Source organism: Pezoporus occidentalis, unplaced genomic scaffold (assembly GCF_034315485.1).
Source record: "Pezoporus occidentalis ecotype Australia unplaced genomic scaffold, CSIRO_AGI_Poc_V1 ctg79, whole genome shotgun sequence".
NCBI classification, from domain to species: domain Eukaryota; kingdom Metazoa; phylum Chordata; class Aves; order Psittaciformes; family Psittacidae; genus Pezoporus; species Pezoporus occidentalis.
Window position 1 is genome coordinate 12,921 of NW_026916147.1, and position 22,341 is coordinate 35,261.

The following is a 22,341-nucleotide window of genomic DNA, read 5'->3' on the forward strand; positions in this document are numbered from 1 at the left end:
GCTTGCTTTGCTTTTGGCTGGGTGGCACAGCAGATGATGCACTGCCCTTGGCAGTGGTGTGGTTTGGGAGGAACTGGGGAGCCACAATTGGAGTCCTGAGCTGAGGAGCAGTGAGTGCATGAAGGCTGCTGTGGGGCAGGAGGAAATGGAGGGGCCATGTCCCAGAAGCTGGAGCAGCAGTGGGACTCTGAAGTACTGGCAACTGGAGATATATGGCCAAGGGGAATAGTCAGGAGTGGTCCAGAGCCTGGTCTCGCTCCCACTGGGAAGCCCATCACGTGGTTCAAATCGGCAGGCTGGAAGCTTTGATGTGATTAATTGTGACCACACTTGATTCTTCCAAAACAACTTTAGTCTTTGTTTAATGGATGTACTGATGGACATCTTTGGGTCTATGATTTTTATGGGTGAGGACAAGGCTTTTAGATGCAGAAAGAACATCATTAACAGAAACAATAACAATTTCTGCTGATCTAGTTGAATGTTCCTACTCATTGCAGGGGGTTGGACTAGATGAAGTTTGATGGTCCCTTCCAACCCAAACCATTCTATGATTCTATTCTAAATTAGGATGTCCATCACATTTAGATGCAAGGATTTCATAACCTTGGATGTTTAAAGACTTCGCTATCACAAATCCCAAGTTTAAATTAGAAGACGTGGTGGGAGTTTGAGTCTGCTGCCCCTGGGGGCTGCCTCACCAGGGGGAACCAGTGTTACAATGTTTCCGCAGCCTGGGAGGTGTGTGTTACTTTTTAATCATCATTCTATTGCCGGAACTGGAGGAATTAAAATGAGTTTGCTGGTGTTAAATCACACCTAAGTCATTACAGGTGGTTGCCACAGTAATCCTGTCTTTTTTTTTAATTTATTTTTATTTTTTTATACTTTGACATCATTATCACATTTCCAGCAATAGTGTTTCTAAAAACAGCTCTGCACAAACTATTTGTAGTTCTGGTGCCATCTGAGATTAATAATGTGGACACCATTCTGCTGGCAACAGGGCTGTTCCTTTTAAACCTGTCTGCAGTCTTCCTGCCAGCCCTTAGTGACATGCCTCTGGAAGCCTGAGCATGGCTGATGTTGGGGGTGGAGGGGATGCAGACTGAAATGTCTCTATCGCAATCACTTTAGCACCATTTGCCTTCCAGCTACAGGGCCAAAGCAGAGCTCCTCCCACCAGTACAGAATCCCAGTGCGTTTGCTCTAGCTTCATTTCACGGCTTAACACAAAAGCCATGAAAACTCTCCCTCTGACAGCGATCACCCTGCAGGCACCAGTGCTACCCACATGTGTGTGAGTTACAGGCTGCACCCATAGGCGCTGGTGCTTCCCCACCAGGAGGAGGAATGGATCAGCGGGCAAGCAGCGCTGGCTTTCTCAGCCAGTGTTACTTTGTGAAAAACTTGACTTTATTTTCTCTGAAGGTTTCCCCTTAGCCAGAACACCCACAGCAGAACCTGTTCAGTTCCATAGAGGGTACCTGGACCTTTTCGGGCCACCCCTCTTAGTCAGATCAAGAGCCACAAGGGTGACCATGTCCTTGCACAGGGGCAGGGCAGTAGCAGGGTAGTACAGTTTGCAGCTGTAACACGGGATTTTCCCTGCTAACAAAGGCTTCCTATTGGGAATTACAGAATCACAGAATGGTTTGGGCTGGAAGGGGCCTTACGGATCATCCAGTTCCAAATGCCTGCCATGGGAAGGGACACCTTCCACTAGGTAAAAATACTCAGTGGTGTAATGTTTCCTTGCAACAGGACACTCTGATTGCACTATAAACAAGGTGCTTTGAAGTACAAACAATTTATTGCAATGGTTCATTATTCACAGTACCGTTCGCTTTGTCCCTGGGCGCTACCAAAGTGCAAGCCACAGAAACACAAAAGCTGAATGACAGCAACTCAACAGTAAAGCATGCCTGTGTCTTATGTTCTTGCTGTTCTGCCTCTGTCCTGGTACTGAATGCAGAGGAGTCTTCTGCTTTTCCTGGTCACTTGACACAAGCTGGTAAGGTGAAAGTTTGGTCACAAAGGATTGTCAGTTGCTCTGTTCAAGGTGATGCAGGAACAGGAATCTGCTGTCTTTCTAGCTGTACTTCACTCAGAATGCAGAGTTTCTGGCTTCATGCAAGACACCTTTGTACACAGCACTGCCAAGTTTCTACTTAAATTTTTTATGTAAGAAATGGTTTATTTCCAATTTTTTTTGTCGATGTTTGTCTTTGGTTTACGTGAGCTATGTCACCTACCTGTTCTGAGGCTACGCTTCCTGGCCTAACTCCCTTAAAAGAGCCAGTACCTCTAGAGTTACAACTACTGGATACTGAAGATGGACATCTCACCTCCTGGAGTTGTATTTGAGGGTCTTAACAGAATACTGCAACTTTGATTGTGTATTTCCAATTGTATAAAAATGGTGATTCAGACACCACTGAAGCCTACAGTTCCATAAGCTATTAGGACAAATTACGCTGGTTACTTCAGGAATGATACCTAAACAGAAACTTGCCTTGGGTGGGGAGGGGCAGGAGTTACTACAAATTTTATTGAAGACTTGAAAATTCCAGTATTCCTGTGGCTAAACTCAGGTCAAGAATCTTTTCAGCAATCTAACAAATGTATTAGCTTGAGAAAGTACTTGGAAAGACAGGTTTCAGATGGAAAGATGCCATTTCCACTGCTGTCAGTGGCCCCTTGGGAGGTGGGCAGTTACCTTAGTGTGCAACAGGGATGCTGTTACCTTCCAAAACTTGAGATGCTTTGTATTACAAAGATCTTGTAATTAGGAAATGTTTAAGACAATATTCCTGAAAATGGGTTCTATTAAACATTACTTGAGTTCTCCAGGAAACATGTGGCAGGGCTGTTGGGTAAGGCTCAGCAGTACCACCTGCTGCCCTCTCTCCTCACTCACGCCATGCCTGGTTTACAATTCAACAGAGTTCCTGCAGCAGCTGCCTCAAATGATTCTAAAATTAGAGCCTCTCAAAAATGGGATGATGGCAGCTCTTGGCAGGTTCTCTCCTGTGAGTCACACATGTATTCTACGTTTTCACAGGCTTTTCTGTATCACTGTTGGCAGACAGCCACCAAAAGCTTTACAGTTGCAGAAAGTAACACTTTCACAACAAAAATGTATTGGTTTTATTTCTTACGCTACCATACAAAACACGGTGTTTAAAAGCTCTGCAGTGCCTCCCTGCTCGCATTCCTCTGGAATTCGGAGGAGGCAGCAGATCTCACATGCAGTCAACAACGTTGCTGGATCCCTGGCCCACGTCCCGGATCTGGCTGCTGAAACAAGAGCACACAGCCACGCCAGCCCCTGCCCTGCAGTGCGACACGGAGCCGACGAGTTCCCACCTGAAGAAGATGGCAGAGGAAACAAGAAAAGTAAGCTCCTGTCCTTTCTGAGTATTTCTTCTCTGTGTCGGAATCACAGAATAGTGTGGGTTGGAAGGGACCTTCCAAAGTCATCTGAAATTCTACTATACAACCTAGCTGTTTAATCTGCACAATAATAAACCCCGCTAGTTTATTCTTATTATTTCACTAGTAAATTTAGTGTGAAATCAGACTGAAACAACCGGAAGTATGTAGATTCTTACTGAATGAAGGGAAGAGGACAAGGGATGGAGGAGGAGGAAGAAGGAGGAGGTGTTTAAGTATTTACAAGAAGAACCAAGTGGCGTAAATGTAGCTAGTCATGGATATTACTCAATTACTACCAGGAAACAGCAGCTAGACTCCTGCTGCATGCTATTTCTGTTATGTTTTCATATAGGCTGATTTCATTTTCTTAAGCCAAATAAAGCATTTTAAGTTACCTATTCACTATGGGATCAAATGCCTCCACTGTATTCAGGTACACGTTGCCATTATGACCTCCAACTGCAAAGATTTTACCCATCAGTGTCGCTATGCCAACACCACCCCTTGGAGTTGTAAGCTCTGCTACATACTCCCATTTGTTACTGCGTGGGTCGAACCGCTCCACCGAGCTCAGCGGAGAGTTGTCATCAAAGCCACCTGCAAAGAATCATCACATTGTCAGTTTTACGTCACTTCTAGTGCCAGTGATATCCAGGACTGCATTATCAGGCTATTTTTGGCATTCAGTAGGCTAGTGTCCAGCTCCAGCTCTTTACATGAATTTCACAAGCTTCTAAAAATTAATCTAATGGCCCCCCCTCTGTCACTGTGTAAGCATCACCCAGAGTGACAGTGTTCTACTCAAGCTGCAAGGAAAGGTGTTTCTGTTATTTTCCTCCTTAAATGCATTTAGCACATCATTACAATGAAACAACTTTTTAATTTGGAACAGAAAAAAACCTAAGACAAGTAAAAGGATGGGCCTGATTTATTTTGGTTTAAGCAGAACACCCTCTTGTGGTGGTTTCAAATTACAGCATTGCTGAACACTTCAGGGAAAAAATCCTCAAATTAGACTTCAGCACTGCATTCCCCTTGCTGGGGCAGCTGGCAGAGGAGCATCTTACTCAAAGCTTTCTTTAATCACTTATGATGATACACTAGGCAGAAGACTGCAACTATCACTATGGTGTATCTACCTGGCATCTTCCTCCCTTAGGAAAGTAGGTAAATGCAACGTAGGGCAGATCAAGACAGGCCTAGGACAACAGGCTGTGAAGTGTAATCACTTTGTGAAAAAGCTACCATTTAAGCTCAAAATAGAAATAAAGTGCTTTGAAAGTATGTGAACTTAATAATTTTCCTAAAGGAAACTCAAGATTAGTGAATCTCAAGAGGATTTTCTGTATGGACATACTGTCCTGAACAGTATAGGCATCCTGAAATGTGGGTAAAGGAACTGCTTTTTATTTCCTCACTAACATCCTTTCATATAAGCATGCCCTGGTTGTGCTTGCTTTGTTTTCCTGCCCAAGAACACAAAGTACAGGTCAGGTCTACCTATCAATTCTTCTATCAACAGCCTTTTCCAAATGCCAGTACTTGGCAGAAAGAGCATTACAAAATACCTCATCTCTACTTACCGACAACGTACAGGCAGCCATGGAGCTCACTGACACCATTGCCAGCTCTTCGCTGACCCATTTCTTTCACTTCTATCCACTTATCCAAATGGGGATCGTATTTCTCCACACTGGAAAGAGATGCTACACCATCATTGCCACCCACAGCATAAACATGGTTCTGGAAAACAGTTGTATAAAGAAAGATTATGTGTAATGTATCTATTTACTCAGCTTTTCATAAGCCTTGTTACAATTATAGGCAAATGTGTATATCCATACAGCTCCAATTATTTACTTCTATGTAAGAATTCCAGCAACAAACGTAATTATCTAATGATGCTCTTTTGCAAATAAAGAAGTGAAAAAGTTACGTAGTATTGTAGATATTTTGCAAAGTATATATAGTGACAGGGGGATTTAAGTGCAGATGTGTTCACTACCTTTAAACATAGTAACCATGACAAACCAGTCTTCTGAGTGAGACATGAGGCATTAACCTGATGTCAGAATGGTCCGGCTACTTGCACCCAGAACCTCAAATACTGCTGAAACAGGGCATGTAGTTCAACATGACATGAGTATTATCCTAAATATCCTCACCTTGTGCACAGTTCCATAGGATTTTGATGACTGGAGGTGCTCAGACCCACCAGCTTCATTTTCCTTTGTGTTCTGCCTTGTAAAAGATTTAAAAAGCCGGTCAGCTCCTTGGTTGGCCCCACCTTGGGAGGAAGAAGTCACTTACCACAAGGGCTACAGAGCCAACTCCTCCCCTGGGAGTGTTCATTGGGGCAACTGCACTCCAGCAATCGGAATCAATGTCGTATCTTTCCACATCACTGAAACAAGTGTTGTCATCCAAACCTCCTATTGCGTAAATGGGGCCAACCAGAGAGGCAAGCGCAATTCCTCTCCTAAGAAAACCATAGGATCAATACCTCAGTGCAAATCCTTAGAAAAAGGGAATGGGAAAGACACATGAAGTGCAATGTTACCTGACTGGCACCTCCTTCAAACTATGGAGAAAAAGTAATGAAGTTTAAAAAAGTGCAGTTTATAATACACAATGACCAGTCACTGTGGCAGGCACACCTGTGCCAGGCTTGCAGCTTTATCCTCAAAGTCTTTTCTGCGTTTGCAGCCTCCCATTGAGTTTCTCTCACCTTTACCTCAGCCTTCCCATGTACTTGTATGTTACTGTGTGACCCATGAACAGGACTGTTGCAGCTAGAATATTTTTAGACTGCAGAAAGACAAAGCTCCTGTTTCAAAAATAATAAAAACCTAAAGGCGGGGAGGCATGGAATACTGTTTTGACGGCGTGTCACTTACAGCCCAAGTCCTCTACTTACATGCTTGGATATATGAGATTGCCTTAGTTACCTGGCTTTCGGTAGTGAATTTGACACTTTGTATCTTTTTTTGTTGTGGCTGATGGGGAACCAAAACCTGCTGATTTTAACTTTGTTGGTATAGAGGCTGCTACGCTTCGGGATGATTTTTGGGGGGTGATATTGATACGTATTAAAATGCAAACCCGTGCCAGGTATTTGATGACCGACCTCTAGCAAGATTTAATTGCAATTTCTTCTATTCTATTATTTTCCAATAGGTCTGTCTTAAAGTAGTTGCCAGATTTTTTGCCAGATTTTTTTTTTTCTACTGAATGTACCAGTAGGAGTGTACAATCAGTATTACAAAATTAAAAACATGGTCTATAATGTAAGCATTAAGTTTGCTGAAAATACGCCCTGGGTGGTGGCAGAAGGGAGGAAGTGAAGCAAGAAGCCCCTTTTAGGAGTCTGGGTCTTTACTTTGATGAGGTCACAGCTTTAGGACTTAGCCATGCTCCGTATTTCAATCCTACTTTTACAGGATGCTTTTACAAACAACAAATAACAATGGAATGTAGAATTAAGGAGGCTGATTTAAATGACAGCAGAAACAAAAAATTACAGATCTGTGAGTCCAGTAGCTCCTTAAAAGAATCTCAAATGTCAAAAGGCAAGAAAAATCCTCAGGCTGACTTTCAATGTTTTAGTTCTTCTGGCCTTTTGTGGCAAAAGCATAGGCAGCTGTTTGTTTCCTAGGCATGAAGTATTTCACTGTGCATGTTCTGCTGGCACTTGTCTTGCTCATTCTTAAAAAAGAGCAAAAAAACCCCACAGAACCAGTTAGTCAGTTTTGAGTTCTTTATTGGGCATAGCAGAAAAGGCCCTAGATATCAGAATGTAAGACTACGAAGAGCTCAGTGCTTCAAAAACCAGCCCCCCCAAGAAAAGGAAAAAATAAAAGGAAAATAGAGCAATAAAAGAAAGCCAAAGCAGCAACATAATCGGGGATTATGCAGTTTTGCACTGAAATATTTACAGTATGTTATGCACAACTTTGTGCAAGTATGTGACAGATGCAAGTGTGATGCAGATTTGCATTTGCTTTACAGCTAGTAAATCAAGCTGTGTACTAGCATGAAGCCCCAGAATAAGAAAAAAAAAAGGAATCCTAAAAATAGCAAAGTTTGGAAACAAAAAGGCAGCACAGACATGATTATTTTCAGCATCAGCAAGAAATCATCTGTCACAGACTAGGGCTTAAATTTTGGATCATGGGACACGTACCTCTTCGTGTTCATTGATGCCTTCATCATCCATTTGTTTGTGAGAGGATCGAATACTTCCATGCTTCCCAAGTGTTCATTTCCATCATGACCACCTACTGCATAGACTTTACCTGAACACATAAACATCTTTTGAAAGAGATATTGCTTGGCAATACTTCACTTTTCATTTATGTAATATCTGCCTACCTGGAGACAAAAAGCTCAAAGGTTAACGTTTTCAAATGTTTTCAGTATCAGGATTTTAACAAGTATGGACTTCATATTTTTAAATGCTGTATTCAACCCGAAATCTGCTCTAATGTGGACTGTTATACAAACCTTGAGGTCATATAGACAAAAAAAAAAAATCTCTTGAGTACTGGAGGTCAGATCATTTTTTGGACATTTTTATCAGTCTCACCAGATTTTCTAGGGGGTTGTGGGGGAGATTGCTGTTCTGCTGCAGCAACACAGGGGCTACCGTGTACAAGGAAAAATTGCATCATAAGCCCAACATAAGGATATAGACCTGTCGGAGTGAATCCAGAGGAAGGCTATGAAGAGGGCTGAAGCATCTCTCCTATGAAGACAGGCTGAGCTGGCTTGTTCAGCCTGGAGAAGGTTCAGGGGGAGACCTTAGAGCAGCTTCCAGTATCTAAAGGGGGCCTACAAAAATGCTGGAAAGGGACTTTTTACATGGGCATGTAGTGACTGGACAAGGGAAAATTACTTTAAAGTGAAAGAGGGGAGATTTAGATTAGATATTAGGAAAAAATTCTTCACTGTGAGGGTGGTGAGGCACTGGCACAGGGTGCCCAGAGAAGCGGTGGCTGCCCCATCCCTGGCAAGTGTTCAAGGCCAGGTTGGATGGGGCTTTGAGCAGCCTGGTCTAGTGGAAGGTGTCCCTGCCTACGGCAGGCGGGCTGGAACTGGATGATTTTTAAGGTTTCCAACCCAAATTCTGCACAATACACCCCGCTAGTTTATTCTTATTATTTCACTACCTTCCAACCCAAACCATTCTGTGATTCTATGATCATGGGTGCTAAGCTGCCCTGGACTTCATGGATCTGGTTTCAGAAGATGCAGACCCAAAAATAAAGGTAGGTCTCTCCTTGGAAGAGTTATGGTCTTAGTGACTTGACTGCACAGATTTAAGAATGAAGGGAGCGAATATGGGCACTAGCAAATTCTGGGTAACTGCTGTGTAAGACCATTTCTTTGTAAATGGATTTATAAAAATAAATCACGTATTAAGGCAAGACGCTTTATACAGTTCATAGAATCATAGACTAGTTTGAGTTGGAAGGCACCTCTGAGGGCCATCTAGTCCAACCCTCCTGCAATGAGGAGGAACACAGAATCATAGAATAGTCAGGGTTGGAAAGGACCTTAAGATCATCTAGTTCCAACACCCCTGCCATGGGCAGGGACATCTTCAACTAGATCAGGTTGCTCAGAAAGCTTCATCCAGCCTAACCTTGCTCCAGGGATGGAGCATCTTCTGCCTCTCAGGACAACCTGTTCCAGTGTTTCACCACCTTCATTGTAAAAAAAAAAAAAAAAAAATCCATCTTCCTTCAGTTTATTTAAAAATAGGACCCCTTGTCCTATTGCTACAAGCCCTACTATGAAGCCTACCACAATCTTTCTTGTAAGTCCCCTTTAAGAATTGAAAGGCCGCCATAAATTCTGCCTGGAGCCCTCTCCAGCTCTCTCAGTTTGCAGCAATGCTTTTTTCAGTAAGCCTGCTCTCAGATTGTTTCAGAATTAAAACCTCTTAATGGGAACAAGCTTTACTAAATTGAGGAATATTCAAGTTAAACAAGTAAAGTAGTGTAAGTACTACAAGTAGTAAAAGTACCAATTCCACCAAACAAGTGCCTTTTGATCAGGGTTGCTTAAATGGGTTTACTGACCTCCCACAGAGATCACACCCACGTGCCTTCTCCTGCTGTTCATTTCGGGGCCGAAGAACCAGCTGTTCTTACTGATAGAGTAGCATTCAATGCTGCGAAATGGGTCGCCTGATCCACCTCTACCACCAACACAGAACAACACACCTGAAGAAGACAAAACAAGTTTCCAGAAAACTAGCAAGAAGAAGAGAGATAAAGTTGCAGAGAAGAGTGAACTGAAAATTATGCAGTTTGGGAGAAGTTGTATTTCACTCCAAGGGGTATGGCTGCCCTCCATAACTGGATGCTGGATTTTGGGCTTTGCTTGGCGTGCTGCTATGCCAATTAACTACCTGTAAACTATGCCAATTAACTATCTTGCAAAACCAATGCATATTTTAAATATGCTTTTTGTGATTTTGCTTAGAGAGATAAACAGATTTTGTTAAACGTAACAATTAGGATTTGCAGTCTAATATTCATCACTTACTTTTGATGAAGGTTAGCCCAAGAGTTTAAAAGTTAGCTCAACCTTTTCACACCAAAAGTAAGTGTCTGTTGTTTTCAGTACAGTTTAGAGCATACTGCCTGGTCATACCATACTTAACAGTTCTGGCTTTAATGCAGATAGAGCTAATTAGGATAAATAATGATTTAAAAAAAGAAAATTACTGCTAAAGTTCTGCTAGGAAAATGCAGCACATTACCTGTAATTAGGTAATTCAGAGAGATAACCAATGGCTTTCCCAATTTTGCATTAAGTCATTAACAATCATTTATATCAAGCCAGCTAACCCTGCACAGATGTACTGCCTTTTCTCCAAACTACTTCCTACTGGATAATCAGACACACATTTAATTACCAGCCGTCTGCTTCCTTGGTGTTGTGCGAATGGAGTACTCAAAGTCTGGCACTGCCCTGCTGCTCAGGCGAAGGTGGTAGTTTCTTGCTTCATCCAGCAAATCCCTACATTTTAGATTCTGCTTGACAATCTCTTCCTTTGCCACAACACCCATAAGGAAACAAATGGGCAAGAGAGGCAGCCGTACCTAACAGAAATGAACACAGTTGGAGTAACTGGCTGAACTGACTGAGTCTCACCATTTACAGTGACACACGCATAACAGATGGAGCTTCTGAGTCAGCTGGCAGCCCCACGCACTTCACTAAAAAGAGAGGTTTTCATATTTTTTTCCTAAAGTAAGAGCAATACAAACAGCTCTTTTTTAGCGACAAACGTTTGCTACAACCATTTGCATTTAAGCAGCAGAAGAGAACTGTTCCGTGGCTCAGGCACCTGCCTGGCGTGATGAAGGCAGTACCTGTGACTCTGCCAGGATAGCCCATGTCAGGTTAGTCTGAGGAGCGTATGGATTTCCAGCTCATTGCTATGCCAGCAAAAGAGGCCTTTTGCTAGAATGGTTCATTTTCTGTGGGTGGCAAGTCAAAAAGGACACATTATCAGCATGAACTGTTTCTATCAAGAAGGTATTGCTAGTGTAACACCTCTCTCTGGTGTGGACTTGACTACAGGATTTAAAAATCAAAACCAAACAAAAAACCACCTTGAGAGCTAATTTTTTGTTTACCTGTTTCCTTCCTGTAGTTTCCCAGAAGAGAGCTGGTGACGAGGTGGAGGAATGGAAGGGTCTTTCTGGGTGCAACTACAGGTATTTACCTCCCAGAGCAATCCCCAGTGACAGGGCATATCTGAAATAAGGTCAGCTTCTCCAAAACTGCCTTGAAATGTCCTTTTCCCTTTCTATTTATTTCGGCAAAGCTTTCATTTATCTTCACATTATCATGAGAAAGAAACAGTGAGGACTATGAAGTACAATCAGGCACAAAGGTGGGATGTGTGTTAGTAGGGGGAACTGAAGTAAGCCACCATCTGACTTCCTAAGGTTTGGAGTCAATGCTGTCAAGCAGCTCCCAATCAGTTCAGAGACAATGGTGAAGAAGTCCAGTATCTGCAGTGCTTCTCAGAGCAGCAGGATAGGCTGGCAAGTGTCCCTGTCTTCAAGTAAGCAAGTGTCTGTACCAGTTCTTCCTTGCCCAGTTGCTTTCAGTTCCACTTCTTCATTTACTTTGGCTCAACTTATTTTAGGCTGATCAAAAGCACCACCAAAGCCCTGCTAACAGACTTGTGAGATTAGTGATATGGTAAGAACTCAAGGCTGACAAATTCAGAGCCTCATTATAACAGCAAAACCTGTAAGGCTGATTATGATGTAGATAATAACCGTCAAGAAACAATGTTGTGTTTTCTCCTAGCAGTAATGTTCAGATCAAGCGATGGCTCCATATACTCTGGCAAATAACCCGTATTTACAGGAAGGGGCTTACTTTTTCATTGCTTTGTTCTAGACTCTGGTTTTCATGAATAGAATAAAGCTGTAAATCCCTTCTGCTATCATAATTGGGTAATAAAAATTGTTATTTTTTTAAATCTAAAATTACATTGCCTGTGAATTTAATTACCGTGTACTAAAGAAGGGTTTTTTTGTACAAAAAATCTTATGCTTGTCTAGATGAAACTGAAAGGCTTTGGGAGACAGTTAATACACAGCTGTGATCTTTTTACCAGGAAATGTGAAAAATGATGCGTGAAGACAATGACAGCAGTATGTTAGTAGACCTCTCATTACTCATATGACATCAATATTAGCAATTCTGCCAAATGCAAAATATTCAAGTTGGCATTCAGTGACAGCTGAAACAGCACAGTTGATCTTACCTGCTAAGATCATAGCACATTTTGCAGCACACAGCATGTACCTCCCTCTTCCCCAGCACAGGTTCTCCATACATGTCTCAATTACTGTATTTTAAACTCCCATAACTAGCACACACAGAGCTTGAATAACTGAGGGAGTTTATGTAAGTTCAGCTGAGTGACCTTTTGATATCCTGTTTCTTTCAGAAGCACCAGACTCGTATCAAGTCTAGATGATTAAACTGGCAGCTCCTTTCAGGTCCTACAGGTAATCAGTAGCACTAGTCTACTGAACACGGAAGGGTCTAGAGTATGTTTCCTAGGCTGCTCATAGGGCTAACACATCTTGGTCTTTTGTTAATTAAATATATGGAATATTCTAGAAGTAGCTCAACTTGATACGACACATCTCGATTACAGCTTTACTTTCCTAGCTATGTAAAAAAACTCAACAGCGTTGCTGTCCTTTTTTAAGTACCGATTCTTACCAGCAAGCGAAGTGAGTATTTCAGGCTGTAGTAGTATCAAACCAAGTGAAGTGATGGCTTTGCTCTCCACCATGTGTAAATCTAAGGAGTTTCTGCTCTAACGAAGATGCAGCTTTTTGTTGGCTCCCTGCCTCCCAGCCATGAGCATAAAGTGAATACTCTTCTCTAAAGAAACTGGAGAATACAGCCTCTTCCTGATATTCAAGAGATTTAACCTGCTTCCACTGTCAACTCACAACTGTAAATACCAGATGAGTCACCAACTGGTAAGAACATATTTCATCTTGAGATCTACCTAAGGACAAACAGTTGATTATAAATCTAAACCAGTGACGAGACAAGACACCAGGAACCTTGGTCTGCCCTACCTGGGCAAGTATTACATCCAGCCATGCAGCATGATGCTGTGGATTGGCTAGCAGCCACTTGATAGCAGCAGTGTAAACTTGCTTTTCATTTTCAATATTCAGGTCACTGGAGGACAGGAGCTTATGGAGGTGCTGTGGTGACACACTCACAAAGTCTTCACACTCCACCACCTCTGTGAAATGTTGGCAAGCATACTGATCAGCCATTTCCATCAAGTCAATGCGGTTGTGGCTCTCTGCAAATGCCCTGACTGCCAGGCAGTTGGAGGGATGGAAGTGCAGCTTCATGTATTCACAGCATGCCTTTGCTACCAGTTCCACCTGCAGAATGCAGGCAGCGTACAGGAGAGACTGGACGTTATCCACTGTCAGAGTAAGCCGGGAGGAGTACACAAACTTCACTAGATCTTCTATTGCATCGCCATCAAAGTCCCTGATCTCGATCACCGTCTGCTTGGCTTCAGCCATTTCTGAGAGGAACATGGCTCTGAAGTAAGGTATAACACAAGCTAGCACCAGTTTGTGGCAGGAGATAAATTTTGAACCAACCTGAAAAAACAAAACAAAACAAAAAAAAAACCCAATCTTTTATGGGAATGTCTTTTTCAGCTATGGAAGAATGGACAGGCAAGCTGAAATAAGAATTCTGAACTCAATATGCATTGAGCTACTGTATTTTCTTTAAACAAATTAACTCCATTTGCCCTGTACTTCTGACATAGATCAACGTATCCCAATCAGATCTGAGTTGTAACTTGGCTGCCTGAGTACGGCAGGGTGGTAACCCAAGAAAGCAATAGCACTGATGTGATGAACTTTTCTTTAAGAGCTATTTTTTAAACAAAACATCCTTAGAAACCTTCTAGATGCATCTTGGAGACAGAAGACTGCTAGGCTCTTGTTTGGTTCATGTGTATTCAGAGATGGGGGGACTGTAAAGTGATATTTTTAGACTACTTAATTTAACCCTCAGGACTTGTATTACTGTTGAAGAATTGACAGAGCTACCAATCACTTCAAGATTTTTAGAAGGTGTTTAGCTACAAAAGATAAGCGTATTCCCCATAAAGACAATATATTTTTCAAAATTGTGATCAGCAAATGTGCAAAATAAGCTTTTCACTAACAAAATAATAGAATTTAATCACATTAAAATGAGAATGTAAACACTGAAGGTAAATGAACAATCCACTAATTTGTATTACAGGAGTGCTTTCTTACAGCATTTGTCATTCTGCAGTCTGCACTAACATAAGGGGATGGCTGACTTAAGTAACCAGTTTCCCTGATAGACTTGAATTACATGCTCACTTTCAGATGAAGGTGTTACTGAGCCATCCTGCAATCTCACACATACAAAAAAAAAAAAAAAAGGTATTACATTATACAGGATGATTTGGAGTTTTTTTCTAGCTGTAATTCAATACAAAGTAGCTCTACCCTTAAAAGTGTGTATTATCACATGTGTAACCTGCCTGGTGAGTAGTAAATTGAGTACAGAAAGCAAACACATACGAAAGAATACACAGATTAAAAGAGAGGAAAAAATAGATGATTCAGTGTGAGTTAATAAGATCACTCCAGAAGGAACTATTCATAGACCTACCAAGTGAACAAAACCCCAAACCAACAGGAGAAAAGCAGATAGTATGCATCTGCCACTCTCCACCTTCTAACACGGAGCTGTTCATATGACATTAGCATTATAGTAGGTGAAATTCCAGTTTTTAAACCTTTGGAGAAGAGGAAGTCTCCCTGTGTGCCCCCCCAGTTTGTCACTGTTACAGGAGCACTCCAGCTAATTACAGTTCTGACACAAAAAGATGCTACCAGCTGGTCTGCTGTATCAGGGAAAGCTCCAAGGCCATTTTCACCTTCAGAGATTTTTATTGTGCCTATCCTCCCACTCTCTAATTAGATCTTTCCTTTAAATTTTTGAATCTGTTACATTTAAAATACCTAGCATGTTCTTGGTATTTTGAAATTGGAATTCCCCTCCAGTTAGTAACTATCATATTTTAACAGCCAGAAGTTAAATCAGTAATTGGCCTGACACCATCAATAACAGAACTGCTCACTATCAGAGGCCACGCACAAAAGCAGAAAGTTCAGTAGAGAAGTAGTTATTCCTAAAACATGAGAAATGCCTGAGCACTACAGAAAGAAAAAATCAAGCCCTTCAGAAAACTCTAGCTCCAGTTTTATTACTAATTACTTGAAAATCACTGATTTCAGAAGCTTTATGTAAGATGTACACAGCTGCTCTAGCCTCCATTGATAATAGGCTCCACTTGTAGACTGGAAGCCAAGTCAAGCAATCTAATTCTCTTAGATTACCAAAGTAGCTCCACATGAATAATACAAATGGACATTAATATAAGCCTAACTTAGGGAAAGTTAAAATGCAGCCACAGTATAGCGTGTTTTACAAGCCAAGTTTCCCTAGCAGGAGTATACGTTTAACTATGTTTATAAAATAGGACTTTCTACCTTTTTTTGCAAGGGTGAGTGGAAAGAGAGAAAAGTGAGGATGAGGTCAAAAAAAAGTAAGAGGCTTGTTAAGAGTTGCGACATGTACCTTCTTCCCCAAACCACCTTTTAAAATGACATATCTAAAAAGACCTGATGATGAGCAGTCTGGCCAGTTCTGTTTCATGGCTCTCATGCTGTCTGGAGCAGCTTCAGTATTGTCATTCCATGTCCTATGATAATTATCTGAACTGTTATGAGCCACTGCACCTATTCTAGTGCCTGCTCAGTGCTTGTGATCTAGTATCTGTTGCAGAGCAGAACAGAACAATGTTCTTGCTTATTCCACTCCTGATGTCCACTGGAGCAGGAGGGAGAGATACCCACTTCCTCGCACATATTCCCATTGTCTCCCAAGCATTTTAGAAAGATGAGCTGCCTACTGGGGGAGGACCAGGGACACACATCTTTCAAGGTTTTTTTCTGTTAATATCTTATAGTAAAAGTGGCAGACAAATGATTTCTCTTGAAGGCATCTGTCATTTGCTCTTAGAGCAAATCTCCTTCATCTCTTTTTCTTAAATAACTATTTTGCCCTACTAAGATGCCCAGCTAACTAATACTTCATATTTGTAGGCACTGGCAACGACTGTTACAGATGCTAGATATAAATTTATTGTGATCAGGATTTAAGTAACATACAGATGACTTACAAAGAATGCATTAAAGCAATGTTATGCAAGAATCATAAAACTGGTTTCCTCTTCCTCCTTTAACTCTTTCATCAGCTGTAGAACATAACTGACTGTTGCCTTTACTTTTTTTTCCCCTTTGAGAATGCTGGAAGATGGATTTGTTCCAGAAATCCTGTTTATCAGGAAAGATTTAGCGAAGCAATGCAGAATGCAAAAACAGACATAAAATTGGGGATGAAAGTGTGTCACAGCAAGGAGGCTACAAGAATCTGAAACTGCGCAGTAATATACTGATCAACTGTAGGAACTTGTTTAGCAGACAAATTGGGTCAAAGTCATGAACTTCTTCTCTCAGACTGTCAGGAACTTAAGTGTTTACATTTCAGTTGTAAACTTCCTAAATAAGAAAAAACCCCACAAATATATCTAGAGATGCCTCAGATTTAATAGGTATTCTGTGGCTTCCATACCCGTGCCCAAATTCACAGCCAGCTCCAGCATACTTATTCACAGCTTAATCTTCAGACTGTTAAATGCAATGAATGTATGACAGTATCACCTTCAGTGTAACATCGCAGAGCTCTCCAGCTTCAAAGAAGTGAAGAAGAGAGCTGTGAAAATCCTTCCAAGCCTCATTTGCTTCAAATACAAAGATGTCATCTTCACCGTCACTGTTGGAAGACCTAGTTTGCTGCTGACGCCTTTTTCCCTTTACCAGATGTTGTTTTCCCTGCTCTGGGACCACGGATTCTGAAGCCATTGGCTGTTTCTTCTTTCACTGCATGAATCTTCAAAAACTCCTGTCAAGACAAAAATCCAGCCCATCAGGAATCAAGTCCTAAATGCAGTTAAGTTCTGTTCATTTTCCTGTTTAAAAAAAAAAACACAAAACCAAAGCCAAAAAAAACACACAAAAAAAAGCAGATGAAACATTAGGTACTGCTGGTACCTAACACTGTGATTACATATTATAAATATGTACCTATAATCTTACTTAGGAAGGTGGGAGGAGAAGGGGGAAAAAGACACAGTCAGGAATCTTATGCTTGAGCTTTAGGAAAAGCCATTGTTTGTGAACTTGTTGCCAACACTTCTTGAAAGAGGCTATACTAAGAGTGTAAGTGACCATCAAGGAAAGTGACTGATCCTAAGGAAACTAAAGGAAGTGCCTCAATCATAACATCATCTGTTATTTGTTGCAGACAGCTGCTTCACACTTCCCATGAAGGGGTAACTGTCTGAATAAAAAAACAAAGCACACATTGTTTACAGCTCACCATTGTTTGCTGAGAGCAAGTCAGCAATCTTCTTGTTCAAGTTAAACATTTAGAAATATTGGTATGTCTGCTGTTCCCAGAGTGCAGCTGTTTCAGACTGCAGAGTTGGTATTCTGGTCCCTAGATATTCCTCACTATCAAACTTAGAAAAGCAAGCAGGGATGAGAGGTCAGGGCACAAGCATGTTATCTTATATCTCCAACAATTCAAACAACAGTAAAATCCTAAATGAAGCAATTTCGATTCTACCTAAATCTGAAACTGAATTACATGTAAAATTCCTCAAGTATGAGGTAAAATGCTTCAAATAATTCTGAAACAAAAAGAAACAGAAAACATTAGACAGTGGTAGGCTGGTAGGACATGAATGAACATTGCTCTGTTTTCCCCTGTCATGAAATTAAACAAGGAATCTTGGCCAAAAAGCCAACCTAGATGCTGGAGTACATGGCCTCCTCCCTGGTCAGCTACCCTGGGAGACAGTGTCCCAGAAAGAGGGGATCCCCCTTGTTCTTCCACCGACACAAGGGAGGAAGACATTTCAGTGACACAGAACAGAAACAAAACCTTTATAACCGTGACTAGGAGGTGTTAAGATAGGTATTATGATACCTATAAATCCACTGCTTTTTATGAGCAGTGGTATTGAAGTTGGAAAAAAAGAAGGCAAAACCCCAGGAGAAGTCAAGATACAGGTGAAGTTTCACCAACTATCCTGTACGTAACTTTGCTTATCCACCCATAAAATTAACAAAAATCACATCATGATCTGTGCAGAAAAGGGCAGGTAGCCTCACTCAGGAAACAAAAGGGCCTTTTAATTAAAGAAGATGAGAAATTTGCCTTCTGTAAAAGCAGAGTTTGTAGCCCTGTGAGCAGGGAGGTTTTGGAAGTGTCTCTAGTACAAACAGACCACATGCATATAAATCTATACAAGTTTGTTCATGTGACTGAGTAAAACTAACTTGTCTAATACAGAGCCTGACAAGTCTCTGAAGGTAATTATGTGCTGGTCCTCCTGATCACAAGATTAGGTAAGCATATGTAGTGACAAGATCTTCTCCAACTTAATCTAGCTAACAGAACAAGTTGAGCTGTTGTCCTATGTTGTACTAAGAAAACTTGAACATTTGAAAAGAGGGCAGCTGGCAGAGCTAAGGAAGAGACAGAGGGAAGGAAGTGGGAAAGGCAGGAGGCAGCTGCACTGCAAACTGCAGACAAGCAGCAGCTCTGGCAGGGACTGCACAAGCAGCTGTTTGCTGTTCAATCTGGTTACAGCTGCATCACCAAGAAGGAACATAGGGGAAAAAACCTGATAGATAAAAACAATAGTGTAGAAAAAACACAGTGCTCTCCCCTTCTCCATTCACCAATCCCATCAAAGGAGTTATGGAAACCTCACACAAAACTGCTCAGATGCCCAGGCTAATTAGATCAAAACAGACAAGTTTGGAGAACATGGAAAAGTTCAAGCTTCAAGCCTAAGCCTACTGTACTTCTCAGCAGAAAAATAATTTAACAGGGGGGAAAAAATCAGAAACCACACATCTAACTAGTTTAGCTTGTTTAAAACTACAAGGCTTTCTTCTGCGGAAATTCATTAAAGATTTTGTTAAACAACACTAATATAAAATTTCTAGATCCTTTCAGTATTCCAAAAGTTCCTTATAGCAAAGCCTGGTATGTATTACTGTTCCATGTTACTTGTCACACAGGTAGTTCAGAAAACAGTGAAATGGGTACTGTTGGCACCACATTTCATCCGCTTCCATAACCAAAACCCCATCAGTGCTGCAGACACACAAACAGTGAATGAGGACTGCTGTTTCTTGGAAAAATGCAACAGTAAAAGGACCAAAAAGGTGTTTTGTAGAGCATAAAAACCCACAGTCAGATAAAATATCAGTTTGGAAATAATTCTGCCTGGCAACCCTTTAATCCTGTTTTGAGGTAGCTTCTTCCCTCCTTTCTTTGATCCAACATGGATATGCTCATCAAAGTTCTGATGAGATTTAATCTCAGTTTCCACTGAAACTATATGGCATATGTTATATGGCATGGCTACATGTCTTCTGGGCTTTATGGGATGACAGGTTGACAATTCTGATCAATTCTGCATAATTAATATCAAACTATGCCATGATTTACTTACATTTGACTTACTTTTGCTTCAGAACAACCATCAAAAACCATCAGAAGCCCCAAAACAGGAAGGACTCTGCTTTACAGATAAAGGTATCACTTCACTTAAGAAGTGCTTTATTTATTCAGGGTAACCTTGAGAATATCCGAAGAATAGAACATAACAGAAAACCACTGCAATTCTAGGGAGCATAGGGAAGAGTTGATAGTTATGTAATAAAACTTTTATTTATTACCTTACATTCCTAAGAGCACAGAACAGGCCCTTACCAAGGAGACGCACTATGGTATTTTCTGAGGGACCTGATTAAAAATAACAATAGTTTAATGGTTTCCATAGCAGTTTAGTTCAGCCCTTCCTGGGAAGTGTTAACAGAGTGTAAAATAAATTTTAAGTAATTTATCAGCTGCACTTTATTCTAGACATGTAAATCAAGGCATGGTACCCACCAGAGCATCCCAGGGCTGTAGCCCAACACCATTTCCCACACACTAACCAGCCCCATCCTCTCAGGGCTGTCTGCCTTAGTTGCCAACCATCATCGTATTCTCTCATCTAGAGTTGAGATTCACTGAGGCTGCAGCCTCATGTTACATTCACAAATCAAACAGCTCAAACCATGAAGCAGTATCATCTTTCTTTTATCCCGGAGCTGTAAGACTCCTTAAAAATCTGTTTGAAATCAGGAGGGGACAGAAGTAATCCAAGATAAAAGGTTTCATAACCCAAGAAGCAGGAAACTATTATTACAAAATCTGTTTGCTGAAACCTGAGGAAGAACTAAGATGTTGGCTAACATGGTGCTACGCTGCCTCACATCAAATTACTGGCAGTAATTACACAATGATTGTGTCCTCTTGTGACCACACTGATTAAACTTGCTTTTACAAATGAAATGGCCAACTAGAAAACTGAATGCTAGGCTCCTGACATCTTATTAACCATTTATAAAATAAACCAGATCATGAGTACACTGCTAAAAGCATGCTGCACTGAAACTACAGGTACAATCTTGGCACATTTCAAAGCGGACACATCTTCTTACATAGCACACAAATATTACAGGGCAATCAGCCCAAACTAACTCAAAACCCTCAGAATCAATTGTGTAAAGAACGTGTCTGAACCTTTTGCAGGTTACTCTCCATTATAAGCAAACAAAGCCTGTGTGACACACGTGTTGTTATTTCAGCTTGTTAACGTTTGATGAGCTGTTTTACCTACTGAGGTACTTTTCTACAGTCACATACATGAATAGTTTCTTGATTATAATGCCAGAAGCCTCTGCAATACGCACATAAGGTCAGGTACCTCTGAGTGTTATAACTTTCACTACAGCAGAATACATAGGAACGACTAGGCAAAGGAGGAAATGTGGATCTATGAACTATCAGGCTGGATTTGATTTGTGAACTATCTCCATATCCCTTATGGATAAGGGCTTCATTAACTGATACTTCCCAGCAGCCAGTAAGCAACTGGCTTGAGTGGAGATGGGCAAGTGGCACCTATCAAAGCAGGAAGGAAACTCAAGTAGGCAATATAAAGAGCTGGTGGAGTTGTGCATCTGAAATTCTTATCTGAGAAGAAAGAGAGGGAGGGGGAGGTTAGGAACTCCTAATGCTCTCCCAAGTGGTAACAGGTAATTTCTTGCTATTTTTTAAACCAAGAAATATTTGGCTCGGGGTAACTTAAGCATTTCTGCTACAAGATGTCAGCAGTAAGCTCATCAATGCACTAGTTTCTTGGGCTGCAGTCTCCACAGCAGTGAATTACATGCAGCATCTTGAAACATGTGGACTCCCAGCTCGGTTTATTCGTCTGATTTTGTCTCTGTGCTGGAATCTTACAAGCAGCATACAATCCAAGAGCTCTGTTAACCTTAGGACTACATGTGTGCCTCCCACAGAATAAGACCACTGATGCTGAGGAGACTAGCCTGGGCAGCGTGTTGCCCTTGGATACTCTTCCAAGGGGCATAATCCAGCCCTGGGTGACTTGAATCAATTCTAGGTTAATTCACAAGAACCCACACTCGGTCTGGATCTCTGAAGACGGTGGGGCCAATACTTTGCAGTGAAAGGGGCCGGGGCCCGGGCCCGCTGCTGCCGCGGCCGAAGGAGCGGAGTCCGGTCGCCCTACCGTGAGGCGAGCGGCTGGGCGGGCAGGGGTGCTCCAGAGGGCTGTAAGAAGAAAAAGCCATCCCGACAGCCCCCCGCGCCACAGCAAGCAGGGGTGCTCCCCGCTACACCTGAGGGGAGGGGCGTGAGTTACATAAAGGCAGGGGCAACCCACCATGGCGGCGGCGGGCCCTGACGGAGAACGAGAGGGGTGCGACGGCGGAGGGCGGGGGCGCGGCCGCGGGGGAAGGGCCCGGGAACGTGAGGTGCAGCCCCGCCGGGTGGGACGAGAGACGCGATCCCCTCCCGCTGCCCGCCCCGCTCACCTGCCGCCGCCGCGGGAGCCGGGTCCGGCGGAGTGCCGCCCGCCCAGGGGGGAGGGAGGAAGGGGGACACGGGGCGGGACGGCGGGACGGGGCGCATGCGCGGCCCGGGGAGGGCGGAACGGGGAGGGTGGGCCTGCCGTGAGGGGGTTGTGTAGCGTTTAAACTGCGCGGTGCGGAGGGATAGGTAGGGGTTGTGTGATGCCGGCTGTATCCACATACCCCCCGAGAGTCCCGTTAT

General features: G+C 42.2%; 1 protein-coding gene and 1 long non-coding RNA gene across 6 annotated transcripts; one reads left to right on the forward strand and one right to left on the reverse strand.

The window, feature by feature from the left end:
• Positions 1–1,794: 1,794 nt before the first annotated feature.
• KLHL8 (kelch like family member 8) lies at positions 1,795–22,127 on the reverse strand. Of its 5 annotated transcripts, none has more exons than XM_062602856.1 (10): positions 22,104–22,127; positions 16,797–17,037; positions 13,074–13,622; positions 10,364–10,550; positions 9,522–9,665; positions 7,622–7,733; positions 5,749–5,917; positions 5,022–5,181; positions 3,834–4,035; positions 1,795–3,369 (listed from the first exon to the last, which is right to left on the reverse strand). In XM_062602856.1, the coding sequence occupies exons 2-10, from the start codon at positions 16,995–16,997 to the stop codon at positions 3,246–3,248; spliced, it is 1,848 nt and encodes a 615-aa protein (XP_062458840.1). In that variant the 5' UTR covers positions 16,998–17,037; positions 22,104–22,127; the 3' UTR covers positions 1,795–3,245. The 5 variants fall into 5 exon arrangements, with proteins under 5 accessions (XP_062458840.1, XP_062458841.1, XP_062458839.1 ...); XM_062602857.1 differs by lacking the exon at positions 22,104–22,127 and adding an exon at positions 17,515–17,781 and having other exon boundaries at positions 13,074–13,394; XM_062602855.1 differs by lacking the exon at positions 22,104–22,127 and adding an exon at positions 17,515–17,781.
• Positions 3,287–12,999, forward strand: LOC134155556 (uncharacterized). The gene is made up of 3 exons (XR_009961623.1): positions 3,287–3,399; positions 11,108–11,171; positions 12,818–12,999. It is a non-coding gene; the product is annotated as an uncharacterized LOC134155556 (long non-coding RNA).
• Positions 22,128–22,341: the final 214 nt, after the last annotated feature.